Here is a 24,553-nt window from a genome sequence, read left to right on the forward strand (position 1 = left end):
AACTGTTGTTAAGTAGGAAGGCAGGCAGGGCAGACTGAAGTTAGTGGGGCAACCTCATTTGTCCTGATTGGCTAGCTTTCACTGGGTCATGGGCCCCTTACCTTTTATAATGCTCCCTGCCTGGAAGCTGGGATAGCTCAGTCAGTAGAGCATGAGAGTCTTAATCTGACGGTCATGGGTTTGAGCCCCATGTTGGGCAAAAGATTGCTGCATTGTGGTCCCTTCCAATGCTATGATTCTATAATGCTCCCTGCTTGAGCTGCTGTCCTTAGAAGGTTGCAAAGGGTCATGATATGGATAAAATTTGGGGGAAAGTCAGGGAACATGGCTTGTTTATTTTATTTATTTTTGTTCATTTACATCCCACTTCATATTTCAACAGAAATCCCTACCATTTACAAACAAAAATGAATGAATATAAGGTATACAATACAAATTCCACATTTGGAACCAAACTTTACTACTAACAATTGTCATAGGAATTCCGCAGTTTAAACCACGTGATTAAGTATCTCTAAAAAACAAACATAAGAATTATATAATAAGAATTATTATTATCAATTTAATTTCTATGCCGCTTTTCATCTGAGGACCACAGGGTGGTTTACAATATAAAATCACAAAAAATATACTAACTATAGTAACAAACAAAGACAATAAACCTCCACAGTTTAAAAGGTCGTATGGATTGTTTAATTAGTCAATTAGTAGAAAATTGCAGGAGTAAATCCTACACAAATCTGGAGCAGAGTCCCTAAGACAATTGGATGGAGCCTTGTATGCCTTGTTCCAGAAACTTCTGCAGCCAAGAGGGTGCCAAACAAATTGCTTTCCTTTGGACTACATCAGTGAGGCTGGGAGTAGGGTCCTCTCTTCTGGGCAGCCCAGGACCCACACACACACTGCCCAGTCTTGCACCTTGGGGAAGTCACTTCAGTGCTGCTAATGCAGCAGTTTGACCTCACCCCCAAAGGCACACTCCATTGCCTCTCGAGACAGACAGATGCCAACAACAACAAAGCAAACTGCAACATTTGTGTCATTTGCAGAAGACTGCTATAAATACAGTGGTACCTCGGGTTAAGAACTTAATTCGTTCTGGAGGTCCGTTCTTAACCTGAAACTGTTCTTAACCTGAGGTACCACTTTAGCTCATGGGGCCTACTGCTGCCGCCGCGCGATTTCTGTTCTCATCCTGAAGCAAAGTTCTTAACCCCAGGTACTATTTCTGGGTTAGTAGAGTCTGAAGCGTCTGTAACCCAAGGTACCACTGTACTGTAAGGTCTTTGAATGGAATGTAGTTTAAGATCGTATTATACAAAACGTCAGAATATAGCAAGAGGCATCAAAATGTGACCGGATTACATCATAAAAACATGATTAATATTACGAAAACACAAAATACAACCATCAACATCATTCAACTACACAACAACCCTAGACAAAACTGATCAAACCACACACACACCCTACACACCGAGCCAGTGGAGTGCAGTGGTTGGAGTGATGGACTAGGATCTTGGGAGATGCTCGGTTCAAATTCTCACTCAGCCATGAAATTTGCTGGGTGACCTTGGTCCAGTCACAATCTCTCTGCCTAACCTACCTCACAGGGTTGTTGTGAGGATAAAATTCGGTGGGGGCATATTGGCTGACTCCAGTTACTTGAATTTTATTATTGATTTTGGCTGTTTTTTTTTTTTAAAAAAAGCAACTGCATCTGCATACAGACACACAAAAGGATTACAAAATAAAAAAATTCCTTCCAGTAGCACCTTAAAGACCAACTAAGTTAGTTCTAGGTATGAGCTTTCGTGTGCATGCACACTTCTTCAGATACACTGAAACAGAAGTCACCAGACCCTTCTAAATAGAAGGGTCTGGTGACTTCTGGTGACTTCTATTTAGAAGGGTCTGGTGACTTCTGTTTCAGTGTATCTGAAGAAGTGTGCATGCACACGAAAGCTCATACCTAGAACTAACTTAGTTGGTCTTTAAGGTGCTACTGGAAGGAATTTTTTTATTTTGTTTTGACTATGGCAGACCAACACGGCTACCTATCTATAAAAGGATTACAGTATGTACTATACTAATTTAAGTCTGGATCCTACGGAGCGCTATTGGGTAGCCATGAAGAACCACTCAGTGGGGATCTGTCCCATCTAAGGAGTGATGCCAATTTGCGCCTAATAAGCTCAGCTGTATCCCCCAAAAACCCTCCCTCTTAGAAGATTCTTTCCCCTGTCTTCGAGGCAGAACTCTATACGCGGAGCCTCTGTTTCCGGGAGGGAAGCTAAACACGGCGGGACCTTCCCTGGCTTCTCCCGTTTGCGTTCTCTTTTTTTGTATATTATAATTGATTGACCTCGTCCCTCCGCGCGCTTGCTTCCTATTGGCCGCTTTCCCTTGCCAGTCCCCGCCTTCCGCCTGAGAAGGGAAGGTGCGTTTTGATTGGGCGGGCGGAGCAAAGGTGGTGGAGCTGCTTCCGGGTGCGTCGTTATGGTGACGGTGGTTGCCAGGTAGTGAGCTGAAGGTGGAAGCGAAGCGTGCGCGCGCGCGGGGGGGGGGGGGGTTTCGCTTTCTGGGCCCCGTTCGGTCAATACGGGAGGGGGGGGGGTCCCCATAGGCGTCGGTCCCGCTGGGGTGGGGTGTCATGTCTAGGCCCGAGGGCGTCCGGGTTCAAAGTCCCAAACAGGCCTGCAGCTCCCGCCACTGCCTCTCAGCCCGGCCTTCCTCACGGGGAAGGAAAGGAGCCTGCATGTTGCTTTGTGGAGGAAGGGTGGGATAAACACAGCAAGGGATAAGGGGCCACTGAGGCTCCCCTAGTCGCAGGGCCGGATTGAGGTTTGATGAGGCCCTAAGCTACTGAAGGTAATGGGGCCCTTTATATGTCCAGCTGTCCTTTGTCAACAACAATTTTTTTTGCGTTGAATATATGCTATATGGTAATTTATGGACCTAATAGGTATCTAAAGCCAATTGCACATAACAAAATAGGTATTTTATCAAAGTAATTGTTGAACTGAAATATAATTAAGAAGAAGTATATTAATAGTGGAACATGAATTTGACCAAACTGCGGGAGGCAGTGGAAGACAGGCGTGCTCTGGTCCATGGGGTCACGAAGAGTCGGACACAACTAAATGACTAAACAACAACAACAAATATTAATAGTGAAAAATTTGGGGGCCCCCCAAGAGAGTGGGGCCCTAAGCTGTAGCTTGTTTAGCTCAGGTATGGGCAAACTCGGCCCTCCACATGTTTTGGGACTACAACTCCCATCATCCCTAGCTAACAGGAAAAATGGTCAGGGGTGATGGGAATTGTAGTCCCAAAAACATCTGGAGGGAGGGCCGAGTTTGCCTATGCCTGGTTAGCTTATACGTAAATCCGGCACTGCCTAGTTGTATGTCGAAGCAGCGGTGAGAGTGGCCACCCACCTAGGGCGCTGGAGGGCTGCTAGCCCTTTCCACGAGGCACCATGGAGTTGCGCAGAATATGGGAAAGGTGGTGATGGGGGACTTGGATGTTGGGGGGACACATTGCGCCCATATAGAACTGTAGAGTTGGAAGGGACCACGGGGGTAATCTAGCCCAACCCCCTGCAATGCAGGAAATCTTTGCCCAACTTGGAGATTCAGACCTTCAGCTCCTGAGATTAACAGTCTCATGCTCTAGCGACTGAGCTATGCCGGTAATCTCTCAGGCCTTTGGCTAATCAGATAACTGATGACCTTTTGAACTGGGTGGTGCTGGTTTTTTGTTTGTTGCTGTGTTGTGTATTTCTGTGTTTCTATACCATAAACCCCCTCCTGATCCTCGAATGCAGAATGCGTAGAAATGCAATAAATAAAAATAATATTTAAGGAGAAGTGGGAAGTGGGAAGAAAGACCCACAAGCAAGTGTGCCAAAGTGTTTCAGAACTCTTTGCAGCTTTACAACCTTGCCCGTGTGGTTTGAACTACAACTTGGGGCTGCCTGTATGTTTTCAAGCTTTTTTTGGTAACCTTGGCAGTGCAATCCTATACATTTTGTGGCAGTCAATCCAGTGGGGCCTACTCCCAGGAAAATGTAAGCTTAGTTGTTATAACAGTCCTCATTTTAAACATAGTTATTGATGAGTGGGACTCTGCGACAAAATGCAGCCATGTGGAACGCTTCTGTTCAGGGTTCCAGCTGTTCCATTCCATTCGCTGCTGGTTTTCCCCACCCAACACACACACACAACATTCTGTGATATGTGCCCATTCAGCAAGCTTAATTTTAATTGCCCTTATTGGGAGTTTTTTCTCTTTGGGGAATTGAGGTGTGTAAAGTTGTGCCCAGTCCTCAATACATTAAAATCTTCGATCCCGATCCCCCCCGTTGTCAGCACTCACTTCTGCCCCTGGGGATGTTTTAATCAATGTCAGGTGGGAAGGTCTCCTCCTATTCTTTACATATATGTAAAGCCACTCCATTTCCCCTCCCACCTGATTTTCAGGGTTTTTCCTTCCACTCAGCATTCTGTGCCATTGTGTTCTTAGGGGGCTGCTTTTTGGTGTTGCCTCTTTGACAGTTCCCCCTAAAGGTTCTTTAGGTACAGTGGTGCCTCGCAAGACGAAATTAATTCGTTCCGCAAGTCTCTTCGTCTTGCGAGTTTTTCGTCTTGCGATGCACGGTTTTCCATAGGAATGCATTGAAAATCAATTAATGCGTTCCTATGGAAACCGCCTTCCCCCGACCTCTTCTGGCGGGCGGCATTTTAAAATCGCCCGGGACAGCGGAGGACTTCTCCGCTGTCCGGGCGATTTAAAAGCCCCTGGGAAGGCAAGCAGGGGGGACAAAGACTTTTGCCCCCCGCCTGCCTTCAGAAGAGGTCCAGGACAGGCTTCGCGGACCTCTCCGCAAGCAGCGGGAGCGCTCCTTGCGGAGAGTTGCCAGCGTGCCCAGGCTTCGCGGCCCCGCCGCCCGGCTTCGGGACATCGTTCCGATGCCAGGCGGCGGGGGGAGGCTTTCTCGCCCCGCCGACCGGCATCGGGACGATGCCCCGAAGCCGGGCGGCGGGGGGAGGCGTTCCTGCCCCGAAGCCAGGCGGCGGGGGGAGGCTTTCCCGCCCCGAAGCCGGGCGGCGGGGGGAGGCTTTCCCGCCCCGAAGCCGGGCGGCGGGGGGAGGCGTTCCCGCCCCGCCGCTCGGCTTCGGGACATCGTTCCGATGCCGGGCGGCGGGGGGAGACTTTCCCGCCCCGCCGCTCGGCTTCGGGACATCGTTCCGATGCCGGGCGGCGGGGGGAGGCGTTCCCGCCTCGCCGCCCGGCATCGGGGCATCCTTCCGAAGCCCGGCGGCGGGAGGAGGTGTCCCCGCCCCGCCGCCAGGCTTCGGAGGAGGTCCGAGGACAGCGGGGAAGACGAGCTCCGCTTCCCCACTGTCCCGGAGATTTCCCTATGGGCTGTCGTCTTGCGAAGCAAGCCCATAGGGAAATTCGTCTTGCGAAGCGCCTCCAAAACGGAAAACCCTTTCGTCTAGCGGGTTTTCCGTCTTGCGAGGCGTTCGTCTTGCGGGGCACCACTGTAAAGGTAAAGGGACCCCTGACCATTAGGTCCAGTCGTGGCCGACTCTGGGGTTGCGGCGCTTTACTGGCCGAGGGAGCCGGCGTTTGTCTGCAGACAGCTTTCGGGTCATGTAGCCAGCATGACTAAGCCGCTTTTGGCGAACCAGAGCAGCGCACGGAAACACCGTTTACCTTCCCGCCAGAGCGGTACCTATTTATCTACTTGCACTTTAACGTGCTTTCGAAGTGCTAGGTTGGCAGGAGCAGGTACCAAGCAACGGGAGCTCACCCCGTCACTGGGATTTGAACCGCTGACCTTCTGATTGGCAAGCCCTAGGCTCTGTGGTTTATTTTTTTTTTTAAATAATTTTTATTAATTTTACAACATAAACAAAAAACAAACAAACATAACACAACTTCCCCAAACCTCCCCTTCACTGCATTCTTGTTTTAAATTTTTTTAGCAATCCTTCATCCCTTTTTATATTTAATTCTCTTTAAAGTTTTTTAAGTTTCAATTTTTACAGCTGTAATTCTTTATATCCAATCCCTTGACATCTTAACATTCCGAAATTTTACAACAATTTTTAAGATAGATTTTGAATTTTTTCCAGTCTTCTTCCACTGTCTCTCTCCTCTGGTCACGGATTCTGCCGGTCATCTCTGCCAGTCCCATAAATTCAGTCACCTTGGTCTGCCATTCTTCCAGAGTAGGTAATTCTTTAGTCTTCCAATACTTTGCCAAAAGAATTCTTGCTGCTGTTGTTGCGTACATAAAAAATGTTCTATCTTTCTTTGGAACCATTTGGCCTACCATGCCCAAGAGAAAAGCCTCCGGTTTCTTTACAAATGTCCACTTAAGGATTTTCTTAATTTCATTATAGATCATTTCCCAGTAGGCCTTAATCTTCGGGCAGGTCCACCAAAGATGATAAAAAGTTCCTTCGCATTCATTACACTTCCAACAGTTGTTATTGGGCAAATGATATATCTTTGCAAGCTTGACTGGGGTCATGTACCACCTATAGATCATTTTCATTATATTCTCTTTTAAGGCACTACATGCCGTAAATTTAATACCTGTGGTCCATAACTGCTCCCAGTCAGCAAACATAATATCATGACCAATATCTTGTGCCCACTTAATCATGGCTGATTTAACCGTTTCATCCTGTGTGTTCCATTTTAGCAGCAAATTATACATTCTAGACAAATTCTTAGTATTGGGTTCTAGCAATTCTGTTTCTAACTTTGACCTCTCCTTCTGGAATCCTAGTTTCCTGTCCTGCTTAAAGGTCTCATTAATCTGGTAATAATGTAACCAGTCTCGGACTTTAGGTTTCAATTTCTCAAAACTCTGTAGTTTCAACTTTTCACCATCATATTCTATAATTTCACAATATTTTGGCCAGTCTGAATCCATGTTCAGTCTTTTTACCGCCTTGGCTTCCATTGGTGACAACCACCTGGGGGTTTTACTCTCTAACAAATCTTTATATCGGTTCCATACATTATACAGTGCTTTCCTGACAATATGGTTTTTAAAGTTTCTATGTACCTTTACCTTGTCATACCATAAATATGCATGCCAACCAAAGTTGTTATCATAACCTTCCAGATCCAGAATATCTGTATTCTCAAGAAGTAGCCATGGTTTCAGCCAGCAAAAAGCTGCTGCTTCATAGTAAAGTTTTAAGTCCGGCAGGGCAAAGCCCCCTCTATCCTTTGCATCAGTCAAAATCTTAAATTTTATTCTGGGTTTTTTGCCCTGCCAGACAAATTTAGATATATCTTTCTGCCACTTCTTGAAACAGTCCATCTTGTCTAAAATTTGCAATGTCTGGAACAAAAATAACAATCTCGGCAATACATTCATCTTGATAACAGCAATTCGGCCTAACAAGGAAAGTCTCAGCCTAGACCATATATCGAAATCTTTCTTCACTTCCAACCAACATTTCTCATAATTATCTTTAAATAAGTTCACATTCTTAGATGTTAAATTCACCCCCAGATATTTTACTCTTTTTGCAATTTCCAAACCGGTTTCTCTTTGGAAACTATCTTTTTCCCCCATCGTTAGATTTTTTTCCAACACCTTTGTCTTATGTTTATTTAATTTGAAACCTGCTACTTGACCAAATATTTCAATTAATTCCAAAACTCTTTTTGTACTGGCTTCTGGCTGTTGCAATGTCAAAACTAGATCATCTGCAAATGCTCTTAACTTATAATGTTTAGTTCCGACCTGTATTCCTTTAACCAGCTGGTCCCTTCTAATCATATTCAGGAAAACCTCCAGTACCGATATAAACAATAGGGGGGATATTGGGCATCCCTGTCGTGTCCCTTTCTCTATTGGAATCTCGTCCATGACCATACCATTTACAATTAGTTAGGCTCTGTGGTTTAACCCACAACATTTGCAAACCTTGAAGTTGACTCAAGTTGGCTGATACCTCCGTCTTCTGTGTCGGTGATGTGGTTTTGAGTAAGAAGACTTGGAACTGCCATTAGAAAGAAGAGTTATATCGTAGCACTTTTTGGCAGCCTGATGTTAATTATGTTTACTTGGAAGCAAGTTCTACTAAGTACATTAGGATTAACTTCTCTAGAAGCCCTTCTTTTAATTATTTCTTGCTTGATCCTCTGTATGTTTGTTGGAAATTCTGTAGATTCTAGTGTGATTTTCTGCACAAATCTATTGATTCTGTGGTAGACAGTTAAATCCTGATGTGTATTGTGGTTCTGGTAGGATGTGCTGTGTTGGTAGGTACTGTTTTAACAGGATAGGGATTAGACAACTGTGACACTGAAGAATCAAAAATAAGGATGAGCTAATTTGGTAATTCTCTGAATTTTAAAATACTATTTTGTTATTTAACAAGCAGGTGCTATTTTTCTAGAAAAAGAGTTGTCGGAGCTCACCATGAACGTCTCCCTTGTTCTGTTAGGATGGCAATTGTGCCCACCTAAGAGGTGCTGGAGCTGAGTAACGGGTTACTTCCGGGTTTCAGCACTTGCGCATAATCGCTAAATCACGCTTTGCACATGCGCAGAAATGCCGAATCATGACCAGCGCGTGTGCAGACGCGGCACTGCGGGTTGCGAACACTGCGGGTGGCGAACGTGCCTCCTGCACGGATCACGTTCACAATCTGAGGTTCCACTGTATAACAAATCAAAGAAAGGCTACTGGGGAGGAGAGGAATAAGTGCCTCTGAGCTCATCTTTCCAATTCTTCTCTCTAAACTTAAATGACCTCCTCCATCTCAAATGCAGTGGAGTGTTTCTGAGCCTTGTTCTTGGAGGCCGTCCTTGATCACTTGTGCCAGTGCTGGACTAAAAGTGTAAGCTTGGCTGCCAGCCATTTCCTTTTTTAAATCTGTCTACCCTCTGTCAAAACGTTTGAGACAGATATAGGGCACACTTCAGGGAAGGCAGCTCTGTGCAGAAAGGTAGGATCTGCTGTGTGCGGGTGTGCGGGGTCACACTGTGTTTTTCACACTGCGGGGGGTGACCTGACAAGGCCTTGTGGTGTTTTACACAAATAGAATAAGGCCCAAGGCTATGCTGCTTACATTTATTTTTATAATGGCACCATTTTACTTAAGGGCATTCCCCTCCCTTCTCACACACATGAGCTCAAATCAAATCCTCTTCGAACCTCTCTTGGTATTTGTTATAAGTGTCTCATTCTCTGCAAAGCAGAACAGAGAGGCAATTGTGTTTCTACATTTAGGTTTCTAATGTCTATAAGGGAGGGCTCTGCTTTGCAAACCTAATTGTAGCAAGCCACTTTAAATTTCACCTGCACAGACTCCCTTTAAGAATGTTTTAAAGCATAGTTGGTTGGTGCTAGCAGGATAAGTCCATAGCTGTCATGTGCCACATGGGACTACCTTTGAAAGTGACTCAGAAACTACAACTAATCCAGAATGTGGCAGCTAGACTAGTGACTGGGAGCAGCTGCCGGGACCATATAACACTGGACGTAAAGGATCTACATTGGCTCCCAGTATGTTTCCGAGCAGAACTCAAAGTGTTGGTGCTGAGCTTTAAAGCCCTAAACAGCCTCGGCCCTGTATACCTGAATGAGCGTTTCCACCCCCATCATCCAGCTCCAAGGGCCTTCTAGCAGTTCCCTCATTGTGAGAAGTTACAGGGAACCAGGCAGAGGGTCTTCTCAGTAGTGGCCCCTGCCCTGTAGAACTCCCTCCTATCCAATGCCAAATTTCCTAAAATAACTGAAGGCAGCCCTGTGTAGGGAAGCTTTAAAAAATGTTTAGCTGAGGCTCAGAAGACTCTGCTAGCCTCACCAAAGCAGCTTCAACAAGCCTCTGGCTGGTGAGGAGACTTCCTGCACCCAGGAGCCTGAAGATATCCTCTTTGGGCTCTGGGGTAGGTCTTCTGAGAGAAGTGCATTCCAGGACCTTTTTTCTGGAAAAAAAGCAGAGTCCAACAACATCCAGTTCTCCCACCTCTGGGAGAATAGGTGCTGATACCTATTCTGTAGGTAGGTAAAGGTAAAAGGTCAAGGACACCTGGACACTTAAGTTCAGTCAAAAGCTACTACAGTGGTACCTCAGGTTAAGAACTTAATTTGTTCTGGAGGTCCGTTCTTAACCTGAAACTGTTCTTAACCTGAGGTACCACTTTAGCTAATGGGGCCTGCCGCCGTTATGTTCTCATCCTGAAGCAAAGATCTTAACCCGAGGTACTATTTCTGGGTTAGCGGAGTCTGTAACCTGAAGCGTCCGTAACCTGAAGTGTCTGTAACCTGAGGTACCACTGTATGGGGTTGCGGCGCTCATCTTGCTTTCAGACCGAGGGAGCCGGCATTTGTCCACAGACAGCTTCCCAGGTCATGTGGCCAGCATGACTTGACCATTTCTGGTGCAACGGGACACTGTGACAAGTGCCAGAGCACATGGAAATGCCGTTTACCTTCCCGCCACAGCAGTACCTATTTATCTACTTGCACTGACATGCTTTTGAACTGCTAGGTTAGCAGCAGCTGGGACAGAGCAACGGGAGCTCACCCTGTTGGGCGGATTCAAACCGCCAACCTTCTGATCGGAAAGCCCAAGAGGCTCAGTGGTTTAGACCACAGCATACCTACAGAATAGATATGAGCACCATTCCATCAGCATTAAGTGCTACTGAGACCCAGTGATTTCATCAGGAAGAGTTCAGCATGTGCTCAAAATAGGTGGCCTTTTGAAATAGTTGAACTTTGCTGGGGAACTTTGCTTGACATCTTGTACTAATAAACCAACTCCTATCTTCCTTGTTGGTTTCTGCTGTCCTTAACCAGCTTATTCATATCCTCACATCATCCTAAAATTTAGAAAACGCAACACTGTTCACTTGGTGAGGCATCCGGGAGATCTGATGTGCAACACAGTGTGAAATGGAAGTAGCTTTGTTTTATGAGTGGCAATCCCAGACTTCTTTGTGGGTTTTTAAGCTAGTTCCCAGGGTGTCCTTGTAAACAACTTTAAACAGAATGCTTCCCTTTTCTTCTTCTTCTTTTTTTTACAATAATGTTGATTGAATACTCTCCCTGTAGAAAATTAATTTCTAAAGCGGCGAAATGGAACTCCTTAATCTGGCACCATGTTTATTTGGGGCAAACCTTTCTCCAGAAACGAGAGACCCAGAGTGTGGTAAGGAAATTTATCTGGCTATGGATCCGGAGGCTTTTATCTCCTGGGCACGGCTGTCTAGAAGGTGGTGTGCTATTTCCCTCCTTCTTGCCTGTTTTGTGTATGTTGCTGCTCTTCTGCTTTCAATGGAGTTTGTTTCATATTTTTTTGGCATTCCCCTATATGTGTAGATCATTGATCTATGGTAAGACTGAGAATCATCTGATTATATATATTTTTGGACTAGTATGTATTGGTAACTCTGGTAGCGAGTACCCACAGGACTGGAGCCAAAACACGAAGAAGGTATCAGCATGCTAGGAGAACCCAAACATTTGCAGAAACACAAATAAATGTGTGTTTTTTTATTTAAAAAAACAGCTCAGTGAGATTGAGCTTTCTGAGTAGCCACAAAATGTTGAGTATATGTTGAAAAAGAAATGGGGTGGGCAGTGGAATTCATTCATTCATCTTTACATTTGTAGTCCGCCTTTTCTGCAAGGAGCCCAAGGCACACATAGTTCTGCTGCTTTCCATTCTGTCCTCACATAACCCTGTGAGGTCAGTTGGGTCGCTGGTCCAAGATCACCCAGTGAGCTTCCTCCCCGAGTGGGGAATTGAATCCTGATCTCCTAGGTGTTACTCCAACACCACTTCACCAGCGCGCGCGCGCTCTCTCTCTCTCTGTCTCTCTCTCTCTCACACACACACAGAAACAGAAACAGAAACAGAAACCAGCTGTCTTTCATTCTGCCTGGTTGCCCAGAGGTAATTCTTACTTGCCACAAGCAACCAGGCAGGTGGTTATATTTACAAGCCTGACTTAGTTGGCATGTTTGCACTTGAATATTGACTCCCTGGTACAAAGCTTGTATACAGGCGTCCCCCCACTTATGTGGGGGTTATGTTCCAGGCCCCCACGGGCATAAAGGAAATCATGTAAAGTGGGGAACACCCATTATACGCCTTCTCTGCCACTCTCTCTTCAACCCATACCAAAAAATACACTATTCAAAGATACCCACAACTAGAATGGAAGCTCGGGGGTTGGCAGGAGGCTAGAGGTCGTGCAGGAAAGCGGCTGTTCTTGCTGTGCAACCCCACACATCAGCTGTTAGGAGGGGAGGCTGAGCAGCATGTACAAAGCCTCCAGCCTCTTGGGGGCTCCCTCCGCCCTCACTGCTGTCCTCTTCAGGCTCTGGGGAGGGTCTCCACGAGAACTGTCCAGCTCTCTCCCGCGATTGCAGGTTTGAATTGAATTATTTAATAATTTCCTGGCGCCGCGCATATGCACGGTTGTGTGCAAATCTATCAAGCGTAAGTGGGGGAATTGCCTTGACTCCCTGATACAAAGCATACTCTGTTCATTTCCATGCCTGTGATTTGAGAGAGAGGTGGAAGGCAATGTCTCAATACAAAAGAGGCCAGAAGGCAATTTGCATAGCTGAGCCCAGCCCAATTGCTCCCTTGTATACTGATTTTTACATGTTGTGAAACAGGCCCTGGAGGCTGGGGAGCTGCTATGTTGGATTGAATCTGTTCTGTGTGGAAACAGGAGAATGGAAGGTGGTTCGTGATCCGTTTGTGTAATGTGCTCTTGTTCTCTGCTTCTTTCCTGTAACTCCAGGACGAACCCTAGAAGAAAAGTGATGGATCTCACCTCTGTGATGATTCTTCCACTGCTTTTTGGCAGCCTGGGGGTTTTGGGGCTCTTCCGGCTGCTTCAGAGAATGCGTGTGAGAGCCTACCTGAAGGATGCAGTGGTGGTGATCACAGGAGCAACTTCTGGACTAGGGAAAGGTAGGTTTCTGAGACATTTGGCATGGAGATGGAGAGGAGAACAGCTTGTACAGGACAGCTTGTACATTACTCAAAATGTTTCCTCGGGAAATAGGGTGTTACTAAACTCTCATCTCACACCACGAAGGTCAAGCTTAGCCTTACAGGATCAGATTCCTTGTGAAGGAGGAGGGAACCTGCGGAGTCTTGGTTTTTTAATTTTAATCTTCAGTAGCATCTCTTAGCAAATATACAGGTTGAGCAGGTGGGAGGCAAGTCAAAACAGAACTTCTGGATTTTACAAATGTTCAAAAAATGGGGACTTGACCATTGTGCATGTTCTCATCCCTAGATGAAACCCAAAACCTGCATTGCATCTAAACTGTTCAATTTGCTAGTTTACTCACACTCAATTTAAATATGTACCAGTTCAGATTTTAGGGCTGTAACACCTGCCTGCTTTTATCTCTATCCTTCCCCACTTTGCTTAACCTGCCCAAGGCTTGGAAAACTCAGAAGCTCCCTCAATTTCTTGTGCCATTTTGATTGGCCTTATACAGATGTGGCCCTTTTCTGTGTTTGGGAATTTTTCGTATGGGTCAACATGGCAACCTTGCCTCTTAGTGGCAATGTGGCAATCCCAAAGCAGCACCAAACTCCCCAGTATCATTTATATTACATATACGCACACACAGCAAGCAGAACACCAGAACAATAGCTGCTTCACAAAGAACACATGGCTTAAGTAAAACAATAGAGAATTCCACAAGATACAGAAACACCTCATCATTTAGCCCTTCTGGCTGGTTCTTAATGTTTCTGGGATGGAAGGTGGCTCCATCCCAGAAACATTAAGGACCAGCCAGAAGTCTGTTCGGACTTATTGCCTGCTACTTTGTTCCCCATCTCCATCGCCTTGTTAATTTATTAGAAGTGCAAGAGCATGCATTGGCAAGGGCATGAGGTGAATCGGGACCCCCAGACTCCAGGTCTTCTTTGCTGGGCCTCAGATCCCCTGTCCTGCTTTTTGGGTAAAACTTTAATGCAAGGTTTCCTAAACTTGGGTCTCCTGCTGTTGCTGGACTACAAATCCCATCATCCCTAGCTAGCAGGACCAGTGGTCAGGGATGATGGGTGTTGTCGTCCAAAAAACATCTGGAAACCCTGCTTTAATTTGGTGACTGGAAGACTAGGTGCCCTGCAAAGTGCAGTGCTGGTGAAATCCCAGCCACCTGCCAGCTTGATTTGCCCCAAGTCACTCTATTCATACTTCAACTTCCATCAATCTCAGCGAGAATGGCCAATTGCCAGGGATTATGGGAGTGGTAGTTTGTCAACATCCAAAGGTTCCCCACGCCTGCTATTGGTTCTATGAGTCATGGGGCCTGTGAAAAGTACCTAGCAATGCCAAACCTTCCCTGGTGGGGAGGACTTTCTCAATCCATGGCATTTTCAGTCCCTCCCACGGGGAACCTGCCGCCATAGTTGGGTAACACCTGCCCAAACCTGTTTTTTTCCAGCTTGGAGGCAGGTCTCAGCAGGTGATTCAAACTCAGGCACCACACGCCAGTCAATTTTCCCATGAGCTGAGAACGTCCTTAAAATGGGTGGGGAAAGGGAAACAGTTATGCAGCCTTCTGGAACTTAGTTCACCGGCAATTGACGCGTGGCCCCTGGTGGAGGTGCTTTCCTGTTCTCTGCAGAACAGCATTGAAAGCCCTTTGGGAACAGAATGTCCTCACTGCCTTATCGTAGCTGTGTGCTTGGTCGTTGGCCCCAACCACAAGCTTAGAGCGTGGGTTTCTCCTCAAGGTGCTGTGGCTTCTTGGGAAGGAAGAGCTATCTTAATGTACCATAGTGTACTAGTTCATCTGTCCCACGGCTATGTCTCCAGATTTTGTTTATTTGGCTTTCCCCCGTGCCCTTTTCCTCGACAGGGACTCGAGGCGGTTAGAACTGAAACAGCTAAAAACATGGGGGTGGGGGTGGGGAAAGCAACCTTTAAAAAGCAATTGAACATCAATAGAATATATAAAAAAGATTTATTAAAACACACAGATTATTGCAATAAAAATATCACAGTACCAGCCCTTTTCTTAAAACCAGTTCCCAAAAGCCCGTTGGAACAAAAAAGTATTCACCTGCTGGCAGAAGGACAACAATGAGGGAGCCAGTTTGATTTCTCTATGAGGGTAGTTCCAAAGTCTGGGAAGTCTGAGTAGCCGCACTATGTGGTTTTTTTTTCTTTGTTTTTCCTTTAAATGTTTTTTCGTTTTTCTGTTTTGGTGATGTTTGTGTTATGATGAAAGTCACTCAATAAAAAGAATTAAAAAAAAAAAAAAGTCTGGGATCAGCCACCGAGAAGGGCTCCTGTTGCTTGAGATACTTTTAATTAGAAACAAAAGGGATTGAGCCCTGCTTTGTTGAAAATGAGTTCCGTGCCACTGAGCTGTGCCCCCCCCCCAATATGTTTGACAGATTCGTACAGGATCCCAATGAGAACTGAAAAGGGCTCACAGTTGGACTGAACCTTGGAAAAACTGCCTTACACCATTGGCTTCAGTGTTGTCTGTTCTCTGTTGAAAGTGGTTTTATAGTCTCAGGGCAAGGAGGGGAATCTTTCCCAACCCAGCTCACTGGCGATTGACCCTGGGACCTTCTGCATGTAAAACATGTTCTCAACCATGAACCTGTGGTCCTTACCTTATCCAAAACAGTTCTTCTAGCTGATTTATTCATTACAACATTTCTTTCCTTTTTTAGGAAATGGTGAATATCATCATTATTGTTGTTTATTAAATCTCTATACTGCCCTTCATCCGAGGAACACAGAGCAGTTTGCAATATGAAAACATAAAAAACCATACCCTGATAACAAACAAAAACAATAACCTCCTCAACACACACACACACCATTTAAAAGGCCATAGATGGTTTAATTAGCCAAAGGCCTGGGAGGAGTGTTTTCGCCTGGTGCTTAAAGAGATGTGGTGAGGGTGCCAGATGAGTCCCCCTGGGGAGAACATCCCACAAGCAGGGAGCCACCGCAAAGGCCTATTCTTGTGGTGCAGCCTTCTGGGCCTGCCATGGACACCAGACCAGTCTTGTGATGCTCATGCCCAAGTAGTTTCAAGAGTGTTGAAACACTGGCTGTTTTTGAGGCCGTTCAATGGTCCCACAGGTTCAAAGAGCCTTCCCCAACTTGGTCCCTCCCCTCAATGTTTTGGACCGCAATTCTCAATCAGCTCTAGGCAGCCTATCCAGTGGTCAGGGAAGATGGGAGTTGTACGAAGAAGACTCCCCCCCCCACACATGCACATAAAGGGGAATTATGTTCTGCAGATACAGTGCAGTACTCTGGATAAAGGTCTTCTGCCAAGGAGATCAGTGTTCAAATCCCTGCTCGGCCATAAATTTTACTGGGTGCCCTTTGACAAACCAGTCTCTCTCACGGCAATTCTATTTCACTGAAATGCTGAATCTAAAATGTGATCATAGATCCATGTATGCTTCCCTCAGCGTTCTGCTTTATTTAATTCACCATCTCCCCCTTTCATTTACCAGCAGAACCTTTGAATGAAGAAGTTAAATATAAAATTGGGCTGAGGCCAAACAAAGTGTCAGATACGTACCAAAACACGTGTCTATAAAGAATTATGGGATCTGTGGCTATTCAGATGTTGTTGTGCTATAGGTCGCTCACCCCGTAACTGATCCAAAGTCAGCTTCATTGGCTGAGCCTGGGTTTTACAATGATTGGGAAGGGGGGCTTTAATCCATTTCCACACAATACAGCATGCATAATTTTGTAAATTGCAATCATGTTCCCCCCCCCCCGCCCACTTGAGTTCTTCTTTTCCTAACCAAAGCAGTCTCTAACTTAATCCTGATCATTTGACCATTTTCTCCACTGATTCTAGATCTACCAGTATCCTTTCCAAAGTGCATTCACCCAAAAGAGCATTCCAAGTGTGGTCATACAAGAGTTGTGTAAAGGCATTTTTTTTCTGTCCCCCTCTCTCTCTTTTTGCCAAGAATGTGCCAAAGCTTTCCATGCTGCTGGGTCAGAACTGGTGCTGTGTGGTAGGAGCAGAGAGAGACTTCAAGACCTTCTGCAGGAGCTCTCCAGTGCTGCTGGCCACCCAAAGAACGTAAGCTAGGGGGTGAGGGGGGAGGAGGAGGAGGAGAGACTGTAGGTCAGTGATGCTTTTCATGCAGGTCACAGGTTTATGGGGTTGTGGGAAGAGGAGAGGTGGAGAGAGAGAGAGAGAGAGCGTGCGCGCTTTTGTGTCAGCATCACGTACACAGGGATTTTGTTTTGCTAGTAGTGCAAGAGTCCAGAGGGTGCAGGGCATGGTTGGTTGCAATGTGTTTTGTTTCTGTGTGCTGCTGGGTCAAATTAACCCCCTTTTAAAGTCAGGGTCAGCGTCAAGGCTCAGCATCATTGAATGCTCACTGAAGCCTGTGTCCCACTGCCAATCCCTCGTGCCTCTCATCCTTGCTGCTGCTGCCGCCTGATCTGTTCTTTGAGCGAGCAAGCAAGCAAACAGCAAGAGGAGCAGCAACCTCTGCAATTATTATTATTATTATTACTTTGAACCCCGCCCATCTGGCTGGGTTTCCCCAGCCACTCTGGGAGGCTTCCAACAAAGATTAAAAATACATTAAAATGTCACACATTAAAAACTTCCCTGAACAGGGCTACCTTCAGATGTCTTCTGCAAGCCTGGTCCTTGATAATTCTGTATTGTGTGTTAATGAGATAAGCTAACTAGGCCTGAAAGCACCTTGCCCAGGGTCCATCCCCTCCCCACCCTAAACAAAAACCAGGAAGCTGCCCTGTTTTAAGCCATATAAGCCAGTTGCTCCTTCCAAACGTGCTGGTAGCAGGGGTGCCAAGCCCTTTGCCCCCTCCCCAATATTTTTTGGGGAGGGCGTTGCCCCCAAATGTCCAGAGCATGCATTGATTTATAAACATTTCCCTAGATCCCTGTGGCATGTATATAATGCCATTTTATCTTCCCAGTATCACACTGTGAGAGAGGATAGGCTAAGAGAGTGGTTTCACCAAGGCTACCCGATGAACCTTGCAGCTGAGTAGGTTCAGATACTATTAACTGCTTTTTTCTTTTCTCTTTCAACAGCCCCATAAACACCACACTGTGGTCTTTGACCTCGCTGACATCAAAGCAGTCGTTGGCGCTGCCGCGGAGATTTTGAAGTGTGCAGGCCATGTGGACATCTTGATTAACAATGCTGGAATCAGCTACCGAGGCACAATTGTGGACACCCTGATGGAAGTGGACAGGAAAGTGATGGAAACCAATTACTTTGGACCAATTGCTTTGACAAAAGGTACACTGTAACAGCCTCCTCCTGTGTCTTTCTGCACACATCCTAACGTTTCCTGCAGTGGTTACTGTGCTCCACTTATTTAGCAGTTACACCTCTGCAATATTCTAGATTTGCTTCCTGCATTGTAGGGGGTTGGACTGGATGACCCTCGGGATCCCTTCCAACTCTACAATCCTATGATTCTATGTAGACCACTTAAGTGCTGCTCAGAGGGCTTACAGCTAGGCTGCTAAGGGCACAAGGAGTTACGTTTGTCTGGCTCTCCCTCCACCCTGGAGTTCTTCATAAGACCTGTGGGACGTGCTTCATGTAACAGTCTTGAAAATGACCGTGGTGACACAAACCACAGGCTTACTTTCAAGCTACAATGGTCCTTGCTTGCCATTTTAATATCTTCCTGAGCTGGAGGAGAGCTTGTAGAAAAGCAAAGCGGGCAGGCATCAGGCAGTTGACTTTTGGCTGCTGATCCCTTTTTCAAAGCAACTCTCCCCGCCCTTGTAGCATTTCTCTACATGGAGAAAATCCTAGAGGGCAGCAAGAAACTGAAAGAGGTCTGGGGAGACTGGCAGAAATGACCGGCAGAATCCGAGACCAGGGAAAAGAGTCGGTGGAAGAAGATTGGAAGAAATTTAAAGACTATTTACAGAAATATTGCAAAATTAATGAATGTTAGAATGATGTTGGACAGAAATGGAATACAAGAAAGGGAGGTATGAGGAGGTCTGGAAAATAAGTTAAGAGAAAATAAGTAATGGAAATTTTATGTGTTTTTCTTTTATTTGTTTTTGTATTTTTGTTATTTTTTCTTTTCTATTGTATTATTTCTTGAAAACTTTAATAAATATTCTATAAAAAAAAAAATAGGTCTGGGGAATTGGCTGTTACACACTACACTGGTGGGGAAAATGTAGATGCAGCCCCTCAGCATTTGCTTGGTGGAAACGTTGGCCCACTAGCTCCACTGAGTCTTACATTCCTTGTTTATAGTCTGTGTCTGCCTTTCTCAGCCCTGGGTCCCTAGATGTTTTTTGGACTACAACTCTCATCCCTTAGCCACCATGGCCAGTGGACAGGAATGATGTGAATTGCAGTTTGAGAGCATCTGGGGACCAAAGGTTGAGAAAGGCTTGTCTATATAATACAGGGATACAGTAGTTTTATTTGCACCTTCCTTACTGAGCTTCTGGGTTAGTAAAAATGGGACCCACCTGTGCCAGCTGACCCTTCTCCAATGTGCATCCTATTTTATGTTCAAGTAGATTTCTTAAGAAAAAAGGACTCGTTTCTTTCACTGAAATCAGTGGAACTTTGTTCCAAATAGAGTTTTTCAGCATCAGGGTAGGAACAATTCCTGCCTTGGATAAGAAGTAACTGCAAGGTCACCTTTTGGATCCCAGTGTGATTATTTTGCCTCTCTCTTCAGGAAGCATTTCTACAAATATTGCAACTTCAAGGTCTGCTAGGAATCCCCCAAAAATTGTGACTAGGGTAAATTAGGCAGTTGAAATACATTTGCATAAGACACACACACACACACACACACACACACACACACACGATTCTAGGTATCAGCATAAGGAAGAAACCCTGGTCTCCCAGGATCCAAGTACACATTATTTCTCATGGCAAGATTGTGGAGTTGCATTCTCATTCTCTCCCCCTCCCTCCTCTCTCTAGCAATTCTGCCTTCCATGATCAAGAGGAGAAAAGGCCACATTGTCGCCATCAGCAGCGTTCAAGGCAAAATTAGCATTCCTTACCGCTCGGCTTGTAAGTATTCTTCACAAGGCTTGGGAGGGGTTGGCTACTCTGGAACCACCAGCTCACCGGAAAGGGGCAGCCAACACATTATAGTAGATACAGCACATATAGAGCTCAAGGGAGGGGAGCCTCAGGCCAGTGTTTCTCAAACGCGGGTCTCCTGCTCTTGTTGGACTACAACTCCCATCATCCCTAGCTAGCAGGACCAGTGGTCAGGGATGGGAGTCGTAGTCCAGCAAAAGCAGGTGACTCAAGTTTCAGAAACACTGGCTTAGGCGAACCTCAAACATTGGGAAGAATAGTTTCTGCTCTCCCTATCTTCATCTTTGCTTGTCTCCAGAGCTGGGTGTGACTTCCACAGGGCCAGTCCTACTGCACAAAGAACTCAATTTCTACGGGTGCCAGCAATGCAGGGTCCCATTTTAGTGGGGTGCTTTGGTATCTTCTGCATCACCAGAAGGTAGCATACGTCTTGCATCGTGTGGTCCAAAATGCCCAACTTCATTCTGGATAATCACTGCCCTTACCCTGGTATTCCTCCCCCTACATCACATTTACGATAAGAATGCAAACTTTGCCATCAAAATCTGCCTAGGTAGTTGTGCTGAATCTGATTATAGCATTCATGCTAACCTAACAGACTTGGAACTTCTCCGCATATATTGAAATCTAACCCTCCAATCCTAAAATAAGAAATTGGAAAAGGAACAGGGTAGTGCCATTGTTCGTAGCCTGTAAAAAGACACCATGCTCAAAAGCTCTTGCTTCATTTGTTTGGAATAAACCTGTTTGATTCAGCAAAGAGCACATTGGAGCTGACCTCCAATTTTCCCTCTCTAAAACAGAAATTTTTTCACATGATTATGAAGATCCTTGCAGAGACTCATGCAAGTTTACAACTTGGTTTTGAATTCTTAAAGTCCCTTTATGATATTCCCAAATTTTCCTTTAATGAGAAGCTGTTCAGCAGCTGGCATACTATTCAAGTCTACCCATCCTGGGCTGGACCAAGGGCCTGTGTGCTCCAACACTGGCAAGATGTCATTGGAAATCTTGTAAGCAGAGCAGAATCGGACATAATCGCCCTTGTTGCTTGCCCCAGCAAAAGCCTACTGCCTTGGAATAGGCTGCATTCAGTTCTGGTAGCTAATAGCTATTTACGCTGTTACATGCCTCGTGCAAAAGGCAGCTATGCATTTTGACTGGGAAGCTGCAGATTGGAAATAAACTGAAATTGTGTCACCTTCGGGGTTTTTAGATGCTGCCTCTAAGCATGCCACCCAAGCCTTCTTTGACTGCCTACGAGCAGAAGTGGAGCAGTACGATGTCGACGTCACAGTTGTGAGCCCCGGCTACATTCAGACAAATCTCTCACTTAATGCCGTAATGGCAGATGGATCCCAGTATGGAGGTGAGGGCTAGCTTTGCTTGTGTAAATTATATGTATCTGTTGGCGTACAGGGAGTGCCAGTGGTGGGAAAGGGGAACACCCAGTTTCTCAGAGTTTGGCATTGACTGAAAAGGCCCAATATAAAAACTAGCACATTTAACGAAGTTGGATAATCTTCAGTGGCCCATGTTCAGTGGTCACAGACTTGTTTGCAGAGTCTCACCTCTGCACATTTCTTGATCTATGGGCTTAATTTGTAATCTTGAGCCTCCTGGATCCACCAACAGAAAATCATCTCTAGAGGGAGGTAGTAATTTGTTGTTCTTTTCAGTAATGGACAAGTCAACTTCTGAAGGCAAGGCAGCTGCAGAGGTGGCTAAGGTGGTTCTGAGTGCTGTTGGGGAGAAGAAGAAGGAAGTGCTGGTTGCTGGCTTCATGCCTTCTCTGGCCGTGTACGTGCGAACGCTCTGTCCCAGGCTCTTCTTCCACTTTATGGCATCTAGAGCCCAGAAAGAAAGGAAAGCCAAGGATTCTTAACCAATTGGAGTTCATTTTAAACCATTGGTTTAAAACCAGAAGCTACCAGCTGATGTGTCCAGGGTCTGGGGGAAGCATGAACTTCAGGATTGTTTAAGTTGCATCTCTCGCTTGCCGTGAAGAGTTGGAGCCAGGCTTGTGCTGCTTGCACATCACTGATGGCATCCGAAAAGCTGCTTTCACCACTTACAGCTTTGTTGGCTCCCTGGGACAAAGGGCTTCATCTGTTAGGAACAGAGTTAGGAACTGCACACCTCCACAGCTCCCATTTGTCTTATTTGGGCTTGTCCACAAGACAACAGGCTACCGGCAGCTTACTATGTTTACTTTCCTCTGGCCTAGGCTCTCATCAGCTGAATGTAAAATACTTATTGGCGGAGAACGAAAGACTACCATTGCCTCCAATATCATTCTCTTAAAAAACCTAAGTGGTTGCAGGCTGCTTCTTTTTGCCAGGGTGGAGAGAAGAGATGCAGGCAGCTGAAATTAAATAAGCTTGTGCTGCACATGCATTGCCCAACTGCACTTACTGCATTTTTGCCAGGACTCAAAAACCACCACCTCCACTACCCTTATTCCTAGCAGCCTAGCTTGGTATTCTCACCTGTTAAGCTCAGAGTTGGTCCTGGGTAGGAACTACAGGTAACTCCACTAGCACATCCAAGTATCAGAAAGCTGTTGTGCCCCCCCCCCATTACATGGGGGGGGGGATGCTGCAGCTTACCTACCTTAGGCAGATCCAAGTTGCTGCTATTAAAATAGACATGAAAGAGGAACTACATATACTGTTCGCTCTGCAGCTCATCTGAATGTAGTATCTAGTGCGCAAAGAACATCCTTGCCTGATAGTAGTACCAGCCTCCATCCCCATTCAGTCTTACTGATTCTCTAATGGCAAATTCAAAAGCCTGATTCCTGAAAGCAGAATTGTTCGTAGACAGATGCAGTTTCCATGCTTCTGATAAGGCAGGTAACTCAAAGATTCCTTGCAGCAATCCCACAACTCCGTAGAACTAACAAGATGGTTCTCGGAATTCTTAACCTTGAGAGTAAATAAATGAACATTAGTGATTGCTTATACCAACAGAAGCTAAAACACTTTACATAATATTTTTGCTTTTTTCACCCTTCTGGTTTATAATTTGAGGGAATTACTGCATTAGTTACTTGCAGAATGCCTGTTATAATCCTGGTCTCCAGCAAGCAAATACAGCTACAGGAATCTGCTTGGCGCACTCAACAGATACTGTGACCAGAAGGCTGCAGGATTTCAACCCTTGGCCAAACTGACCTACTGAACAGAAGCAGCAGCAAGCTCTCTGCTTGCTGTACTGGATTCCAAGGGCTAAAGATAGCACTGAGTTCTGGCTTTGCTCTTGTGGGATGCCATTCCAAGGTCATAAAACATTGCACAAAGGTCAGGTTGCAGCTATCACGCTAAGCAAGAGCATATACCTGTACGTGACCTGAGCATGTTCACATGCTTCCATTCGCAAGTTCAAAGCTTGTACTGGAAGTCACAACAGTCTATTACTCTTTCCCAGAGCCTTGCGAAAATACCCAGGGGTCCCTTTAGGATTTATCAGTTAAAATGTGACCAGAGGCAAGACTTCTTGTTTCTAACTAGGAAATGAAGACTTATACACAATGCAGAGTTCACTGAAAAGTTAAAAGGAGCAGGGGATTTGACTAAATACTGCAAGAAGGGCAGCTCTGCCTCAAGTTCCCCATCCATAATGGCAAGTAGAATGTACCTCATGCCCAACTATCATTACACTCTTATGTCACCAAGGATATTCAGAGGAGGCCCATTCATTTCAGTGGGTCCACTCTTAAGTGTGGCTAGCACTGGCTTCATCCCTGAGCTCCCCATCACTGGGTAGCAGGCGCAGGATCCAAGATAGGTTGAACTAGATGCTAGGGAGGGAAGAACATAACATGGATTTTTTTTCTGCCAGATAACAGCAAAGTTTAAAGAGGGTGCATGCAATAATGACTGAAATAAAGTCCTGTTATAGAAGAGCAAGTGGTCTGCCTACAATTTCACTTGTACCTGGGGGGGGGGGGAGATTGCATGCACCAAATGAGTTTTTGTGAGTGTCATAGGGGCTGGCAGTTTATAGAAGATCATTTGCTTACAGCGTTCAGAAGCAAGTTTTAGTGTTATAAAACACAGAAAAGGGGAAAAGAGATACTTAACAGACCTGTTCTTTAACAGTGTACTAAGACATTCAAACAGCACATGCTTCACTGGGCATTAGTATTCAGAATAAAAAATAAACTCTGGAGAAGTACTTACAATAGGGCAGTTATGCTATAATCTGCTATGGAAGATATTTAAATTTGCCATTGAAGTGCTACTTTTTACAGGGCTGAAGTCCATTATAAAGGTTATTTAATCCCTGTACAATTACATGAAGGGAAGAATTGTTCTTTGCATGCTAACAGCATAATCTTAACACCAGGTAAAATCCAGCAGAATTTGCAAATTCAGCCTTGTCTTAGTTAACATTTTAAGTTTTGCTCGACTTTCCTGCACTGCAAGGCTTAC

General features: G+C 45.5%; 1 protein-coding gene across 4 annotated transcripts; it reads left to right on the forward strand.

Moving 5' to 3' along the window:
• The first annotated feature begins 2,377 nt into the window (after positions 1-2,377).
• DHRS7B (dehydrogenase/reductase 7B) lies at positions 2,378-24,024 on the forward strand. Of its 4 annotated transcripts, none has more exons than XM_081839994.1 (7): positions 2,378-2,519; positions 12,808-12,980; positions 16,995-17,110; positions 18,104-18,314; positions 19,992-20,084; positions 21,334-21,486; positions 21,797-24,024. In XM_081839994.1, the coding sequence occupies exons 1-7, from the start codon at positions 2,500-2,502 to the stop codon at positions 22,000-22,002; spliced, it is 972 nt and encodes a 323-aa protein (XP_081696120.1). In that variant the 5' UTR covers positions 2,378-2,499; the 3' UTR covers positions 22,003-24,024. The 4 variants fall into 4 exon arrangements, with proteins under 4 accessions (XP_081696120.1, XP_081696121.1, XP_081696118.1 ...); XM_081839995.1 differs by lacking the exon at positions 2,378-2,519 and adding an exon at positions 2,762-2,871; XM_081839992.1 differs by lacking the exon at positions 2,378-2,519 and adding an exon at positions 11,181-11,201.
• The last annotated feature ends 529 nt before the right edge of the window (positions 24,025-24,553 follow it).

This window comes from Podarcis erhardii (genome assembly GCF_964252035.2).
Source record: "Podarcis erhardii genome assembly, chromosome: 14".
In the NCBI taxonomy this organism is placed as follows: domain Eukaryota; kingdom Metazoa; phylum Chordata; class Lepidosauria; order Squamata; family Lacertidae; genus Podarcis; species Podarcis erhardii.